This window comes from Mangifera indica, chromosome 5, assembly GCF_011075055.1.
Source record: "Mangifera indica cultivar Alphonso chromosome 5, CATAS_Mindica_2.1, whole genome shotgun sequence".
NCBI classification, from domain to species: Eukaryota; Viridiplantae; Streptophyta; class Magnoliopsida; order Sapindales; family Anacardiaceae; genus Mangifera; species Mangifera indica.
In genome coordinates this window covers 13,133,249-13,150,221 of record NC_058141.1, presented here as the reverse complement: position 1 = coordinate 13,150,221, position 16,973 = coordinate 13,133,249, and the positions used below count along the sequence as shown (strand labels likewise).

Sequence of the window (16,973 nt, the reverse complement as noted above, 5' to 3'; positions counted from 1 at the left end):
AAGCCTTTGCAACAACTTGCTGGACTAATAGGCCGTTGAAATCGGACGGAAGGTGCTGCTAGTTTGGCCAAAAAGTCTGACGTTGCTTGTCTTCCTGACAGACAGTGTTTTCAGATTTATTATTATTATTATTATTTTTTATAATTTGTAATTCTTAATTATTCTTGAAACCAGGTTTTATTATTACCTTCGAAGAACAATATAGAAATTAATACTCAATTTCTTCATGAAAAAGATAAAATTCTCCTAATAATTAACTTAAGTGATTTGATTATCGTCAGACAGTTAAGTGTACAAATATTAACTTTAAATTTTATTTATGTGATGATTTTAATGTTGTAAGTTTGTAGTACATTTCATTTATGTGATTATTTTAATTTTGTAAATTTGCAGTACATTTCTTGAATATAAATGATTGAAATCAACACGCTAATTAAGATTTTATAATTTGTCAATTTGTAACGCCTTGTTTTCTAGGGGTTTATGTTATTCGAGTAATTTATAATTTTTTTATCTAAAATTTGATGTTAAAATATTTTTTATTTTTAGTTAGTATAAATAATATTTTTTTATGTAAAATTAAACATAAATAATATTTTTTTTACTTAAAATTAAACTACATTAATAAAATAATATTATTAAAAATATAATTATCATTTTATCTTTATTATTTAAATTATCATATACTACTAAAATAACAAAAAATAACAATAATATTTTAAATATCTAAATTATATAAAAAACTTCTTATTTTCATTTCTGTTTACTTTCACACCTTCTTCATTTTTTTTTTTATAAAAATATGGGTGTTTGTCTCATATATTAAGGGGTACATTATAATTTGTAAAAATATTGAGAGTTTTTGTGAAATTTTTGAGGGGGTTATTAGAAATTTAAAAAAAGATTTTGGGTCTTTTGAAATATCAATCTCTCCCTAATAATTTAAAAAATGATAATTAAACATTCCAAGAGAATAACATATTGCAACAAAGTTATTTAGGATTAAATTTCATATTAAAAAACATTTGGGGTCTAATAGAAAGTTGTTTTTTTATTTTTAAAATTAATAAATAATAAAATTACTATTTTACCTTTACACCATTAGTTTGTTATTTACGCTAATTAGAGATTAAAAAATGTTTTTAGATCAAACCTTGGGTGGAAAAATATTGTTTACCATGCAAGGGACTAAATAAATTTATCAAGTGAGGTGCTAAGGGGGTTTATTAATGTTATACAATGTGCGATACCGAGAGGCATATGGATATGGATAGTTTACATTAATAGAAGGTTTATAGATATTCTATTACATGGGGTAACTGATATTTTCCACCGTGAATGCCAAATATTTATATTCCTTAAATTTAAAAATCTTATTTATTCATTTATGAAAAAGTTAAAATTAACGAAACTCTAACTCCTTAAAATTTTATCTTATTTTCTCTTTAAACCCTAAAAACTAACAATTGTCCCCATAGACCAAATCTTAAAAAATCATATTTTCTCCCTAGGGTTTTCTTCAATATATGACCACTCTCTTTGACGTTATTGCCTATCGTCTCTCCCTCCGAGCGGTTCCCCTTCCTCCAATAATTTACCTTAATGAAACCTTAAACTCTTCAATGTTGTGCGACGTCATCTTAATTGTCTTTCCAAACAATGAAGACGAGATCAATCATAGGTTTTGTCTTTGTCTAGGAAAATGAGATCAACGATCGATCTCGTCTTTATCTTCTGGAAAGATGATTCATCTTTCTAGACGACGTTAAAGGGGTTTGGATTTTGTTAAGAAAAACTGCTAAAGAAAGGGGAACCATATGGAGGGAGAGACGATGACGATGACATCAAAGAGAGTAATGAGATATTGAAACTAAATCTTAGGAAGGGAATGTGATTTTTAAAACTTAACTCATGAGAGAAAATTGTTAGTTTTTAAACTTTAGAGGGGGAAAAAATATAAAATTTTAGTTTATTTTTAATATTACATATAAAATGACGATTTTATTTTTAAAACTAACAAATTTAACAATTTATGAGCGAGTAAATGAGATTTTCAAAGTGATATGTAGGGACTTAGAAATGGAACAAACTTTGGGTGGGAATAAGTCCTTTGGCCTTTTAAATTTATCTATTCCTAAATAACTGACTTATGAAATTATATATTACATGGTAAAATTGATCTAATTTGATTGTTGTGTTTATTTCTCTTAGCGTTACATATATGTACTCATATTTAGGTTTCTCTAACATGCACAAAAACTGTGCACAGTTTCTGTGCATGTAGCATTTTTGATATATATATATATATATATATATATATATATATTTATTTATTTCTTAATTGTCATCAAGGCCATGCCAGTTCCTATTGCAATTACAGTGAGTTTTTATTATATTTTTTGGAAAGTAATTCATGGTTTGCAATTGTTTTGCGGTTGGCTTCTAGAAGAAAGAAAAATCTACACATCTCAAGTTGGCTGTCAAAACTGATCAAGACACTCTTAAGAGAAGGATACCGCTATGCTTATCCGTTTACATTTATGAGTTGCTGCACCATCCCATTTATCACTTGTTCGGTACATTTCTTCAGAAGTACACATCTTTCTCCAAGTCAATGTCATCTTAATATTTTTCCACTCAATTCTTAATCATGGAAAACTTCTTAATATTTATGAGTCATACGTTTTACCATGGAGACTGGAATAAGCATTAAATAATTCATTACGTATCTAATAGTTTGCCTAAATCTTGGACCACCATTCAAGCCCACTTCATCAACAGCCTCTCTCCTAGAAAGAAATGAAGTAGGAACCTAGTCAATGCAGAATTCATTGCTATAACTTTTGAGCCCAGCAGTTTCAATATATGCTAAAGGCTTGGCTTGCAATTGCCTTGCACCAAGCAAAGGTGGCTTTGCTCTCTAGATTCCATATCCCTTTTCACCAGGTGGTCATTGGATGTCGTTCACTTTCATGCTCTACTATTTGGGTAGTTTAGTTAGTCGCATAAATCTCTTTGAAATTCCTTGACAGTATTCTTCTTCTCAGACCGGACCAAGTTAGTTAATCCAGAGTTTGGTGTATTTCCCTTACAACATGGACATCTATGTTGTCTATCCTGACTTTAATGTTAAGATTAAGATAAGCTGATAATAACAATCTTTTTAACAATAAAGGGAAGGATTAATATTGATTAGAATTATATTAATAATGAAGAGGATAATAACTGATATTTCAAATTTGAATATTATTATTAAAACAAGATTTTAGTATAGGAGAAGAATAATTAAAATATAGGATGAAATTTCCTATGTCCGACATATCAAAAATCAAAAGTTTGTTTTCGTAAATGTGATTGATTTGACTTTAAAAGTGATGATCTAGTTTAAGTAAAATTTCTTGTTTTAATTATAATCTATTATACGAGAAATTCCTTTGAAATAGTTTTTTCATATAAATGGTGTTATATATATAAATAATAAACATAATTTTATGTATAAATAATAATATATTATAATATAACTAGATAGTTTTAAATTAAATATAAAATAATATTTAATTATATTATCATATATATTTTTTATTTATAAAATTATGCATAGTATTTATATACAAACTTGTATAAATTATTTAATTTCATTGTTTTTCCATCTGTCCACATTTGCGACCAGGAAGACCGTTGTTAATAAGTGAGCATTTAGTCAAGCGGCCCTGAGCTTGATTTTGATAGATTTTCTGTTAACCACGTTAGGAAACAGCGCCATGTTAAAACTTTAGAAGTGCATCATCACACACATTTCCGGAGAAAAAGAGGTAGGTGAAAGACATTCTAGCTAAAGAAATTTGGGAAGTTGCAGATGACATTCTAGTCATAGCAGGACTGCACTCGTGACTTACTTTGATCCAAATGACTACAAGTAGGTTAATGGGTGCTTTGGTTAATGAGTCCATTGGGCTGAATAAACTCCTTTTCTTGTATTAATTTTGCTTGCTATGTAGAGGGCAGACATGGCTGAAGTCAATCTGGTCTGGCGCAAACAGTTGTTGTGGTTGTTTAATGTTTCCTTTTTAACGTATTTTTTGCAGGAAAAAAGGCGAATTTCTTGAGGGAATGTTTCCAACTTTCCATGATAGAAGAAACAAAATATTGTGCAAAAAAATGACAATTAGAGAATATGAAAATAATTAATAAAATAACTGGCAAAATTTGAAAGCATCTCCGGCTCTTGATGGAAAGGATAAACAGTAACCACTTATTTTTCTCCAGAGAAAAGGGCCTTCATTCCATGGCTGCTTTTTTTATTATGCGTAGTGGCTATGGGAGGAATCTAATCCAGTCTAAAAGTACAAATAAATATTTTATCCTTTCTGCATTTTTTGGGTTCCTCACGTTTGTACTTTTCTCCTAGTTTAACTTCACCGCCACAGCCGCCTCGCCGGTCTTAGCCCTACTCCGTCGGGGATCCAGTTTTCCTTCTTTCCACGTGTCTCGTTTTGTGCCTCTCAGGCCAGTCTGTCCTTATCTCCTTTCATTCAGTCCACACGCTTCTTTTTTCCTACTTCATATCTCTCCTTTTTCAAATCTTTATATAAATTTGAATTTAAAATTTTTGTTGTATCTATTGATTTATTTTATTTTTTTCGTTGTTTTTGGCTGTTACCTACGACAAAGACAGACAGTGATGACGTCAGGAAACGGAGGGTAATGGTGATGTTACGCTGTTCCACCTTCGATTCAAGTCCGTTCAATTCAAAAGTTGACTGATGCGGTTGTGGTGGGGGAATCATAAATACTATGACGTGGCAGGCTGCTATCACGTTGGCCCCACTTTGTTAATTGAGATGCGTCCACGTTGCCTTCCTCAACGCATGTGTCATCTCCGCCACAAACAAAAAGTTTACTCTTTGTTTTATCCAGATTAAATTAAATAATAACAAAACAGCCCACCTTGTTTCATATTTCATGCCCAAATTGCCCCTATTTTTAAATCTTCCTTTTTTATGGTTATTAGAAAAAAATGTTAATCCGAATTTTTTCTATTTGATGTAAATGATTGAACTCTGAAAAATTGATTTGATTTCAATAAGAATTTAAACTATGCAAATAAATCATTATGAAATAATTGAAAAAATATTAAACCCATAAACAAAGGTCAATTTCGTCAGTACACGCTTGTTCAAATTTGTCAAATTTTCTTCCTTAGAAACAGACCTTTGAGGAAGCTAAAAAATTTATTTCTTTAAAAGATCTAAATTAAATTCTCTTTCTCTGTCGGAGACAAAAAGCACTGTGTCTGTGTCTCTCTAGAGGTTGCAGAGAGAAACTCAGAAAAACTGAATAGAGTTCGACGACCTTCTTCTTCTTCTTCGTCCTGTAGATTCTCTATTCTCTGCTTTGCATTCCACTGTAAGCTCTATTTTTTTTAATTCAAATTCAAATGTGTTCAACTTCTCAATTTGAAATTCTGAAGTCTCTGTGGAGTTTTATAGGGTCAAAAATTCAATCTTCAGTTGTTTGTTATGGTAGGTTGCTTTGTTGGAGAGTTTTGTGAAAAGTTTGAGAAAAAATATGTGGGTTTAAGTGAAAAGCTTGCATATGGTAAAATTTTTAGTAGAATTAGTGCTTACCCAGATGATAATTGTTTGCTTTATTGGACTGACTAGTTTGTATCAGCTTCAGTTCAGTTGGAGCTTCTTGTTTTTATCTTTTGTTTTTGTTTTTTGTTTTTTGTAAATTTTTAATTTTTTTTGCATTTTGTGAAATTTTTAAAGCAATAGAATGGAGGTTAAAATTTTATTTTACGTTTTGATGCTCTAAATTTGTTGTAGTTGTCATTTGAGTGGAGATCTAAATTTGGCATATTTGTTTTATAGATAAACTGAGATGAGATTTGTTGTTATGCATGTGATTTGACTATCTTTAATTCTATTCTGTAGCTGGTGTTTTAATTTTGTTTCTCAATTACATGCACGTAATCATTAATTTCCATTTTCAAAGATTTTTTTATTTGTTCCTAGGAAAGGGTTCTGTTAATCTTGTTTGCTTGCAATATTTCTTGCTCTGTTAATGCTAATCCTTTCAGGTTTTCTTTTATATTTATGCATTTTGTTGAGAGTTTATATTGCTACTTCATGTGAGGAAAACTTTTGTGTACTTGTCTGTTGTTTGGATTTCTATTTTGATGAATTACTATCACTAGAACATTGTGGCTCACAGGCTTTTTCTCCCTTCTGCCTCAAATAATTTCCCTAGGATTAGGCTGTTGATATTTTCCTAGAATTAGATTGCGATGCGGGAAAAACCTGATGAAAATCAGCAGTTAGACCATGGTTCTCAGAGCGTGTTGCAGTCGACTGTCTATACCCACCCTTGGTGGCGTGGAGCTGGAACTGCAGCCTCCTTGGGTGAAAATTCTCCCAAATCTTCAAGTGAAAAGCAGAATGGTTTGGTTGCAAATGAAGCTACACATGCTCAAGGTAATGAACTGATGTTTGCTTGGGTGGTGGAGCTAACTTCAATAAAGAAATACAAATTCTCTCTCTAACATGTTAACTTCAAAACTAACAAGGTAATGAACCGATGTTTGCTTGGGTGGTGGAGCTAACTTCAGTAAAGAAATGCAAATTCTCTCTCTAACATGTTAACTTCAAAACTAACAGTTCTTGTGAGGATATTATGTTGAATATTCCTCTTTTTACTTTAGACTGTTCTTATATACCAGTGTGTGCAACTGGAAACTGCATACATTTGAATTCTAAAGATAATTTATTTATTAATCATAATAGTTGTATGAGGTTGAAGATAAGAAAAGAGTGTCCAATCATTTATGGTTGAAAAAAGGAGTTTTGTCATCATTTCCATCTAGCCTTATTAACTTAAGCAAAGCCACATAATATTTGACTGTGCGGGGTCTGTTATTGGAAAGTTTTCCCACTTTAATTTTTGCAAACTTATTGGGAAATGCGGGCGTATTAGTGGAAAAGAGAGGATTTTAGGTTTGGAGCTTGCATGCTTTCTTGCATTATGTCACATTAACAGAAAGTGGAAAGAGTATTATTGATATTGTTATTCTAGGTGTAAGTTCAGAATATTACTGTGCTGCTTTCTGAAAGGTTTCCTTTTCAAATCAGATGGAAATAACGGCCAAGAAAGCGAACATCACAAGCATATGACATCCTCAACAGCTTTTGCTATGACTGATCACCATGAACCAAATTCCCAAATGGAGCTGGTTGGTCACACGATTGTAAGGCATCTCTCTCTCTCCTGGCATACTCATGTGTGTACATGTCTGAGTGATTTCTGTGGGTGCAGGTTATATGAGCCTCTAGGACCTTGTCTTTATTGTTAAAATAAAGCAGTGATAAGTCTTAATTCTGTTATTCAGGTTCTGGCACCATATCATTATCCAGATCCACAATATGGAGTTTTGAATCCCTATGGACCACAAGCCATGGTATATAATCTGCAGCCTGTGTATATTGAACATGTAAACTAGAAAGTCAATATGGGACATGATTTTATTGTCTTCAAGGTGGGTTAGTACTTATGTATCAATTTGAATAGGGTAATGTCTACTGTGCAAATTTATTTACAAACTTAACATGTACTACGCATTCTACCTAAGTGAATGGTATATGTTTGTGGAAGGGAAAGGGCATTGTGCTGGGGTGATGCCTATCTTGCATCTTACAATCCAGCATCCAGACAGGGGGATGTGTTGCATCTTTTTCAATTATGTTGGCCATTGCTCAGTGCTTTTCTGAGTTTAAAGTGTCTGTTCATTGATTTCATGTGGAGGATATTACTTTTAGACCTTTGTTTCATCTGTAAGAAATGCTTATGTATGGATTTTAAATGGAAATGTGGTTTCATTTGAATAGTTTCTGAAGTATTGATGTATTTGTACTTGGTATATATTAATATGTTAAATTGAATGTTTTGGATCTCGTAAATTATATAATAACTTATAGTTTGATGCTAGTTACCTCACCAAGTGTATGGAATGCATCATGCTCGAATGCCTTTGCCCCTTGAAATGGAGGACGAGCCTGTTTATGTGAATGCAAAGCAGTATCATGGTATTCTGAGACGAAGACAGTCGCGTGCTAAGCTTGAGCTTGAAAAGAAAGTGATAAAAGTTAGAAAGGTAGAAGCTGTGTTGTTATACTTTTCATCCTCTGCAATGAATAACAGTTTTTGACAATAACCTTGTTTTATATGCTTGTATTTTTACAGCCATATCTACACGAATCTAGGCACCAACATGCAATGAAAAGGGCTAGGGGTTGTGGGGGCCGTTTTCTTAATACTAAGAAGCTGGATAATAACACTGCAAATCCCACATCAGAGAAAGGTATGAATTCTAGCACAAACCTTGCAACAGAGTCTGCCAGTTTATCTGGCGCTGAACTCGTGCCTGCCAATGGTACTGGAAATGTGAATTCCTTTGTTGTTCAGCAAGAAGGAAAAGGGTCAATGGTCGAAAACATACACAGAACACACACTTTCTCCAATGTTGGCAGTAACGGTCATGGTCTGTTAATTAACAATTCATCTACTACTGATACCGTCAAGGGGGATTTTTTGGGTCAACAGAGGGACAATATGCAAATGAATGGGGCTCCCCGAGGGGCCCTTCCGGTTAAGTGAAATTTGTCAACATGGAGGGGGGCTCTTCAACATTGCTCTGCGGGTTTGATTTTCTCTACTCAAGTATTCATATTTTGCTCATGTAATTTCGTTAGGAGTCTTAGTTTCTAATGATAGGCTTCTTTCTTTTGAGCAGATAAAGCTGGAGAGTTTACCCTTTTTGACGTTGGGTTGAGGAAATCATCACTAGCGAGGTGGTTCGCAGGCAATTCATTCTTGGCTTTGCAAACTTTGTGGGTGTTCGGATGAAGATGAGGAAATAACAAAGAAGCAAGAAAATATGTGAATATTATGTTATGTTCACAATATCTTCAGTTCCATCGTCCCATCTATAAAGAGGGAAAATTTAGCCACAGTTATGTGTGTATGAAGTAGGAATTATTGTGAACGTAGGAAGTTTGAAAACGTATAAACATTTGACTATTCTGGAAGTGTGGAGATGTCTTTGTTTTGTTGTGATGCAATCAGAGGGTTTCGACTTTCTGTAATTTTAATCAACATGAAAACGTTGGTAGTCTTTGAACGTGGTGTGTTGGGTGTTTTAAAAGCTAGTTTTTCTGAAGTAACTTTGTTTTTGCCAGTAGTGTTGAATTCAAATCAAGTTAGATTAGGTTCAAAAGTTAGTTTGGTTCAAATTTGAGTTAAAGAGTATTGATTTGTTTTAAAATTGAATCAAACTTAAGTTAAAGAGTGTTTGGTTTGGTTTGTGGGTTGGATAGATAATTTGGTTCGATTCAAATTTGACTCGTGGTTGGATTTGAATTATATTAAATAATTATTAAATGATGTTATTTTATCAATGAGTTAACGAATTTAAATCATGAATTTGAATTACATGTTCGAATCATGAATTTAATCATAAATTCAATTTGAATTTAAATTAAATTATTTTTATTTAAATTAAATTTGAATCACTTTTAATGTTATTCTAATAAATTTGAGTCAAATTTAACCTAAAAGGTGTTTGATTCGGTTTAGTTTATGTACAGGACATTGGATCTTGAAGATATCATCAAAGCTTATTAAAAAAAAGTGCTCCAAGGCAACTATTAACCATACATATATATAACCATATATAATCTTTTTTATGGTAAATAAATCACTAAAATTAGCAATGCCACATACAAGAGATGACACAAAATAGATTACTGCAGAAACTCGTAGCTTTCAAGAAGGCTGATCCGGTCCTCAGAAAAACCCTGGACCCTTCTACGTAATTTCTTCTTCGTCTCTCTCGTGAGTGTAAGCTGTAAAGGGTTTCGTTTATATGCGAAAAAATGATTTTTTTTTTTTTTTTTTTTTTTGTAAAATTACAATTTTTGGTGATTATGTGTGTTAAGTTTCTGGTATCCCCATGATGAAATATTTAGTAATCTGAACTTGTAAGTGCGTGAAATTTGGTGCTCCCTCACATTGTGAAGGTTGAGGAACCATTCCACGGTTTCATGCCAGGTTGATACTAGGGATTTTGAGGGATCTCATTGCAAATCTTTCAACTTTATTTTTTATTATTTTTATTATATATATCTATTATTAATGAATTATCTGATGTTATCCGCTGTGTCTGAACATTGGGGACAACATTTTTGCCGAGTTTTGTTTGTTAATTTGGTGTGCCTTTAGTGTTTGCGTTAGCTGGCTTCTTAGTTGAAACATTTTGTTTTGATTGTTGGTTTGTGTTTACGATTTCTATTTTCAATGTTGAATAACTTAGCTAGCTTTACCAAGAATTGCAGAAGATTATTTGCTAACAAGTGGAGACATGTAGGGTGAACAAGTTATTGAACTTGCTTGGGTTCCATTGTTCAAAATGGAACTAATGTTAAAAAACTTAATTCTGAAAATTGTTGATAGCTATTTTCTGTTGGTATCTTAAGTGGGAATTGAATTGAATTGAATTGAATTTCAGGTGTCGACAAAGTCGTTTCTATTTGAGAAATGGTAAAGTTATCTAATAGAAGAGTGTAATCTTAACAAGAGTGCGTACAGATAGCAGAATGGTCCATCTGCTTCCGATGCATTCTCTTGGTCAACCCTTCTTAGCGTCCAGGTTCACAATTTTGCTTGTTCTTCTAGTTGTTCCTGTTCAACAATCATTAAGCAATCGTGTAGACATCGAAAACAAATGAACAATTTTTACTAGATCATGGACTTCTTTCATGTTTGCATCAAAGTTCATGTTAAGTGAAGGGAACATATTATAATGAACAACCTTCTCTTTTATCTTATCGTTTTAATGGATGCCATCTGCTGCTGCCTTTTTGGTAAATGCTTCAAGTTTGTTTTTGTCTTGATGATCAATGTTGTTCAATGGAAATATTTTGCTTGCTTTAAGAGAAACGTTATTCAGAAACTGACCTCTGTCACAAAGAAGGCATGGAACCCGTATGGAACCCTATGTGGTAATTCCACAACTGCAACAGGATCTGGCGACATTGTTTTTGCATCAATTACATTCACTCCCGACTTTCTGCGTAGACAGAAAAAGAAAATCTCAGAGACCGCCAAAAGGACAAAAAATAAAGTTATTAAAGCGTAGAGGACAGGCAGTCAATAAGTTGACAGAAGCAGGGCTGGGAATTTGCTAAATGCAGATGAGCAACTATGGAGTCTACACGGGCATATTCTAAAGTACTTAGGAAGGCAACTGAGTGCCTTAATAGCTTTAAGACTACGCTTAAAAGCCCCAGTTAGTAACACACACCTTCAGCTATAAGGCAGGCATATTGCCAAATGCCACCATTGGTTACATCAAGTAAGTGGTGGGGTGGGTGAATGCTTCAATGGCAGCTATCTCCAATGATAACCAATGGTGGTTTTGGGACAGAAACCATAGCAATAATCATGTAATACAGGTTAGTAGTAGAGAGATCATAGTAAGTGTGAGGAAAGATAAGAATTACCCGGTCTTCTCATCATGTACAAAGAAAATTAAGTAGCCGTCATCTTCTTCAGAAGAGGTGCCAGGCTCTCGTGGGACAAAAATAGCTTCTGATCCAAATCTACCAGGGCCCAGGTCGAAGATACCTTTAATATTTCCTCCAACTTCAAGCTTTGTCTTTCCTGCCTCTGGTTCAGCATGCAAATCAAATTTGACAATCCCTGCGACCTTAGCAATGCTGTCTAGAATGGTTCCGTAAACATATCTTTGTTTCCTGTATTAGCAAAAGATAAAGGGAAGCAAAAAATTTTGGCGAAAGTCCAATTCCTGGTTAAAACGAATTTAACACCCCAAAAAGAAAATGACCGAAAAAACATACTCTTGAGAAACAACTTGAATATTACGAATCTAAGTAAGATAACGCACTTCTTCAACATTATCCTTAGAAAATATCACAATTCTGAATTATTACCAGAAGCCATTGGTAGAAAGATGAATACCTCCCAGTGTAGCATTCATTCACTCTGGGAAAATCAACAGCAGGCTCTGATAATTTCTTTTGTGAAGCTAAACCAGTTTTCAAGTTGAATCTCATCTCATACCTGACCAGTAAAACAGCAATCAGAAATACCTTAGCAGTAAAAGGGCTTCAACAAATTTCAAAGTAGTTGCAATCTCTCCTACAGTTCATTTGTAAAATTTTCAAGCTTTTCTTTGACAGTTCCATTGACCATGTCCAGATCTGGATTCTCTAGGCGGCAAGTGATCAGAACAACTTCGTCCTCCTCCTCCCAAGCATTGGCTGGTAAAATATAGTTATCAAAAAATCAGAATGCAACATGAACACTGTATAAACTTCAAGCATTATCTTCCTAAAGCAGCAAACACATATATACAGAGCACCAAGAAGAAAACTATGTGCATCTTTATAGTTAGATTCATGATAATCATTTAGCAGAGTTTCATGGGAACAGAGAAGCCAAGCTATGTGCATCTTTATGGTTAAAGTGATGGTTAAAGAGATAAGAAGGGTAAACAATAATCTCCCAAGATCACCAAATAAACATTTAACATGCAATGTCCAAAACCATGATTAGTAATAATAATTATAGACCTTTAAAGTGAACCAATTCTCGTCACTTAAAAATACAATAAACAAAAAAGAATATAAAGGTTGACTCACCATTATGGAATATAAAGCAATTTGGAAGCTCGAACCATTTGATTTGAGACTCATTCTTTGCATATCGGGGAAGTACACCAAATCGAGCTTTCTTTGTTGCATCAAATGCGAATATCAACTTGTTTTCTTTCACCATTTCCTAAAAGTTTAAACATGTTAAATGTATCAGACTTTATTTGTGGTTATCACTATCATACTACTAACAAAGACAAAAGTCTTTACTTAATAACCTAAATTATTATCATTCAATTTAAGCTAGATCCCCAGCAAAAGCTAATTTCATCTAGAGGGTATTTTAAAAAATGTACAAATTTTGAAGCAGAAGAAATTTGACTAAAAAGAACTTACAATACCTTTGGCCTGAAATATAGAGGAAGATCCATGAAAATTGCATAATTCTCGGTAATAGCAAAGTCATGCATCATGATGGGTTCTGATATTGTTATTGGCACAGGGTCATGCATGAAACCATCCTTTGAAATAACTCTGTATGTGATGTATGGAGGTACATGCGAATAACCAAAGGTAAACATCTCACCTGCAAGCAGAAATCTCATAAATCAAAAGGACATTTGTTTCAGCTAGTTGTGAAGGTTTGTTTAAAGAGGATGGGTTTTACCAGTGTATGGATCAACCTTGGGATGAGCAGTAAAGGAATGTTGCAATCTCTTGTCATAATCCACCATGCCAAGCGTTTGCAGATCACCATCTTCGAGAACTCTGATGGCATCTGCATGACTAAATAGGCATGAAACTAATTTGCAACAAAAAAGTTACAAATCAAATCATTAATACTCTTTATTTATATGTCTATTTAATCTTTTTGGCTTTTTCTACATGACTAAGGAAAAATTCTTTCAGAGTGCTTAATGAAGGACCAATCTGGCAATATCTGAACAACCAAGCATAGTAAATTATAGACAAAAATATAAAGGTTCTTTTGTCTCCATTACAACTTTGAATCTTTTCTCAAACGTAAATAACAGAGAAGAAATAAATTCTTACAAGGTTTATCGCCCTCTGAAAGTGCTAGAAGTTTCTTATGGTGGTAAATGAGAGCTGTATTACCTGAAAGAGACAGACAGCCAGTTAGTTGTCTTGTACTTAAACTTTCAAAATTAAATAAGCAACGGATGCATCCAATGTAAAAGGAGCATATTTCTAATCAGTAGGGAGTTTCTAAGGATCACATCTATGTACTGCACATGTATTTAGACCTGTTCTTTACAATTTGGGTACAATGTGAGAATAATCATTAAAATTTCAATCACTAGGTCACTGTTCTCTTTGCAATATTAAAGGCCTATACACAAGTTTGCTCAGGTAGGCAGTGGCAATATCCACCTCAGTACCAACATAAATTGAAGACTACAGTAAATCGACTACTGTGAATGACCTCAATAGATCAAATAATGTTTTTGATACTGAATCTAAGAAAGAATTTACTAGAGGTGCACACTTATTCAGCTCCGAGGACAATTTAGCATTTTTGCTGACAAAGCGTACAAAACAAATTTACCTGTTCCAGTTCCATATGAAATATCCAATACTTTCAATTTTGCTCGAAGCATTTGCATGTTAACCATGAGTAATCCAAATAGCCCCTTAAGGTCTCCTATCTGCAAAAGTCATCCAGAAAAAAAAAAAAAAAAAAAAAAGAAATATAGCTAAATTTCACAAGGCATAATTGCCTGTATATTTATGTGAAACATGATTTGCTATTACTAAAAGATTAAGACTGAATCGCTTTTCTGGATATCACAACAAGCACTTCTATTTGAAGAACAAAAGAAAAACTCTACTTATTTAAACAAAGCTACTGATTTTTAAATTAAAGAAAAAAAATAAAACAGTCACAAGCGTAATTGACCAAAATATACCCTCATAAATTTAGCAGCCCCACAAAATTCTTCCTGCTTAAGACGTGATGTCCTCACAAAACGGGAGACATACGTAGCCTTTCCATTTTTGATGCGCAGACCATGAATCATGCTGCAAATTCATAGAATGTATTAATATATGCTGCATGGAACAATATAGTAAAACCTTTACTACAAGGTCTCAGATATCGATTTGCAAAATAACAATACTTTTTGTTATATCAACCAACCACACATAAACGGCATTACTTCCAGTCTTTAAAAGTGAAAACAAAATATTTTTTTCCCTTTGTTGCCAGGAAGCTTTGAATAAATTAACTTTGCACGGTCTACTTTAAAGAAAACAGAAACTAACGCACCCGTCTCCATCAAACCTGCAAAGCAAGCAACGAAGAGAGTTAGTCAACACTATACAACTCTTTCAATCAATAGTAACTAGCTAAAATATTAATAATATCAGAAATAGAAGATTATCTCTTTATTTTCGTACCAGTGATATCCAGCCACGGGAGAGAACTTCGGATTTGGACCAACCCGAACAAACTCACCATTCAAGCAATCCTGAAAAAATACATATTTCCACATATATATTATTAACTCAAGTTCCGGAAACATGATTTTCTCTACAGTTGTCTATGCTTAAATTCAATGGCTCATTCAAACACGGCCTTAATTAATCTCAAATATGCTATTATTGCATTTGCAAAAGCACAAAATTCTAAATAGCATTCAATTCATCAAATATTAAACACAAATATAAATACTACAGAGTAAACTGGGCAAAACCAAATGAGAAGAAGATCATAATTCACAAAAATGAAAAACAGAGGTTCTCAGAAAGAAGATGATGACACGACTGTATGGTGAACTTACAGGGAGCTGACCGATGACTGTGAGGCTTTTAGTAGGAGGAGTTTCTTCAGTAACCGGAGCGAAGTTACCGGAGAGGTAGTGCTGAGGCTGGTTAGAATCATGCATAAACTTGACGATCATCCTTTCGACAAAATCAATCATTTTGGAAGTAAGTCCTTTATGCGGTTTCGGATTCACCGCCACTATACCGCCGTCAGCTACGCCGTCGTTCGCCATTTTCTCTCTCTTTTGGTGCTTTTCCATCCCTGAGTGACTGGTAGTAGCAGAGTTGAGACGTGATATGGCTGTTATATATTTGTCGTGTTGCCTTTGTTTGCAGTTGCTGAAGAAACCGCCACGTGGCAAACGTTGGTGAAGCCAAAAAGATAATAGTGAGACTTGAAAATTAATAATAAACAACAGATAAACTTTCTTCCTACCGCAAAAATTCTAGGCTGAAATTGAATGATTATTTTCCACAGGAATATTTAATTTTTTCTATAAAATTAGAAAAAAGATAAAGTTAAACAATACTTTGTTTCCAAAAAATTTATAAAATTTTTATGGCACAATTTTGGACTGCTTTTAGCATCGCTTATTTTCATCTCCTCACGCCATGATCACCTCTCTCCACTTTCCCTTCAAACCTCCATTCGCTTCACCCCTCCTGCACTATCATTGCTCCACCAAGAGTATCATCTTTTGTGAGACCATGCCTTGGGTGAAGGAAAGAGAGTGTTGTTAATAAGTGAAAGACAATTGAGAGAAGAGGGAAGAGAAGGAGAAATAAAATGAAAAAGAAAAGAAAGGAAAATAGGTGGAGAAAAAGGGTTTGATCAAGAGGAGTTAAGATTTTTCTTTCACTTTCTTAACCTTGGGTAATTTTCAGCATTGAAAGTTGAACAACTATATTCTATTTTTTATGTGAAGTGTGAAATGATTTAAGCTATGTTTATGTTTAGTCTATAAAAATTAACTTGTACCTAAATATTTAAAGATGATTTCAAAGCTCAACTTTAGGTTATATTTTGAAATTCATGATTAAAACTGTTAAAGAGTAATTGCTATAAAAGATTTGCATTAAATAGTTCTTGAAAGTCATAAAAAGAACGAAACTGTCAAAGCTTCGTGTTTAAATGTTAAATTAAAGTGGCCATAATTTAAAGAACCCTAATCAAATATCTATTCAGTGCATGAAATATTTCATCATGCAGCAGTTGAATTACAGCACAAAAGTAAATTTTGCAGAAGCTAATTGATTGACCATGTGGTGGGCATGAAATTAATATAGTAGTACAGATGCAAGGCACAATCCGCAAGATTTGTGGAGCTCGGACGAAGATGAACAATGGGACATTATTGAAGGATTTCAAACAAGAATATTGTGCGGGAGGGTAGGTGATTTTGTGTTGAATTTTTGGGCATTCAAAAGGTCATGAGTTGGTGCAGTCTAGAAAGTTGAAAATGAAATTTACCTTTTGGAATTTTACGGCATTATTTAATGAAGTTTCAGTCTTGAGGAGGT

General features: G+C 33.4%; 2 protein-coding genes and 1 long non-coding RNA gene across 4 annotated transcripts; 2 read left to right on the top strand and 1 right to left on the bottom strand.

Annotated features, from left to right (window-relative positions):
- The first annotated feature begins 5,230 nt into the window (after positions 1 to 5,230).
- LOC123215674 (nuclear transcription factor Y subunit A-1-like) lies at positions 5,231 to 9,175 on the top strand. 2 transcript variants are annotated; one of them, XM_044635869.1, is made up of 7 exons: positions 5,231 to 5,406; positions 6,253 to 6,476; positions 7,131 to 7,246; positions 7,388 to 7,456; positions 7,985 to 8,149; positions 8,239 to 8,695; positions 8,789 to 9,175. In XM_044635869.1, exons 2-6 carry the CDS (start codon positions 6,290 to 6,292, stop codon positions 8,650 to 8,652), a joined length of 951 nt encoding a protein of 316 aa, XP_044491804.1. In that variant the 5' UTR covers positions 5,231 to 5,406; positions 6,253 to 6,289; the 3' UTR covers positions 8,653 to 8,695; positions 8,789 to 9,175. The 2 variants fall into 2 exon arrangements, with proteins under 2 accessions (XP_044491804.1, XP_044491806.1); XM_044635871.1 differs by having other exon boundaries at positions 6,217 to 6,476.
- A 594-nt stretch (positions 9,176 to 9,769) lies between these two features.
- On the top strand, positions 9,770 to 10,875 carry LOC123215271. Its single transcript, XR_006502000.1, has 2 exons — positions 9,770 to 9,888; positions 10,562 to 10,875. It is a non-coding gene; the product is annotated as an uncharacterized LOC123215271 (long non-coding RNA).
- On the bottom strand, positions 10,551 to 15,744 carry LOC123215269 (carotenoid 9,10(9',10')-cleavage dioxygenase 1-like). The gene is made up of 14 exons (XM_044635296.1): positions 15,470 to 15,744; positions 15,087 to 15,157; positions 14,956 to 14,970; positions 14,597 to 14,708; positions 14,236 to 14,335; positions 13,722 to 13,784; positions 13,336 to 13,446; positions 13,070 to 13,254; positions 12,717 to 12,855; positions 12,218 to 12,335; positions 12,034 to 12,135; positions 11,556 to 11,807; positions 11,011 to 11,122; positions 10,551 to 10,734 (listed from the first exon to the last, which is right to left on the bottom strand). Exons 1-14 carry the CDS (start codon positions 15,710 to 15,712, stop codon positions 10,705 to 10,707), a joined length of 1,653 nt encoding a protein of 550 aa, XP_044491231.1. The 5' UTR covers positions 15,713 to 15,744; the 3' UTR covers positions 10,551 to 10,704.
- Positions 15,745 to 16,973: the final 1,229 nt, after the last annotated feature.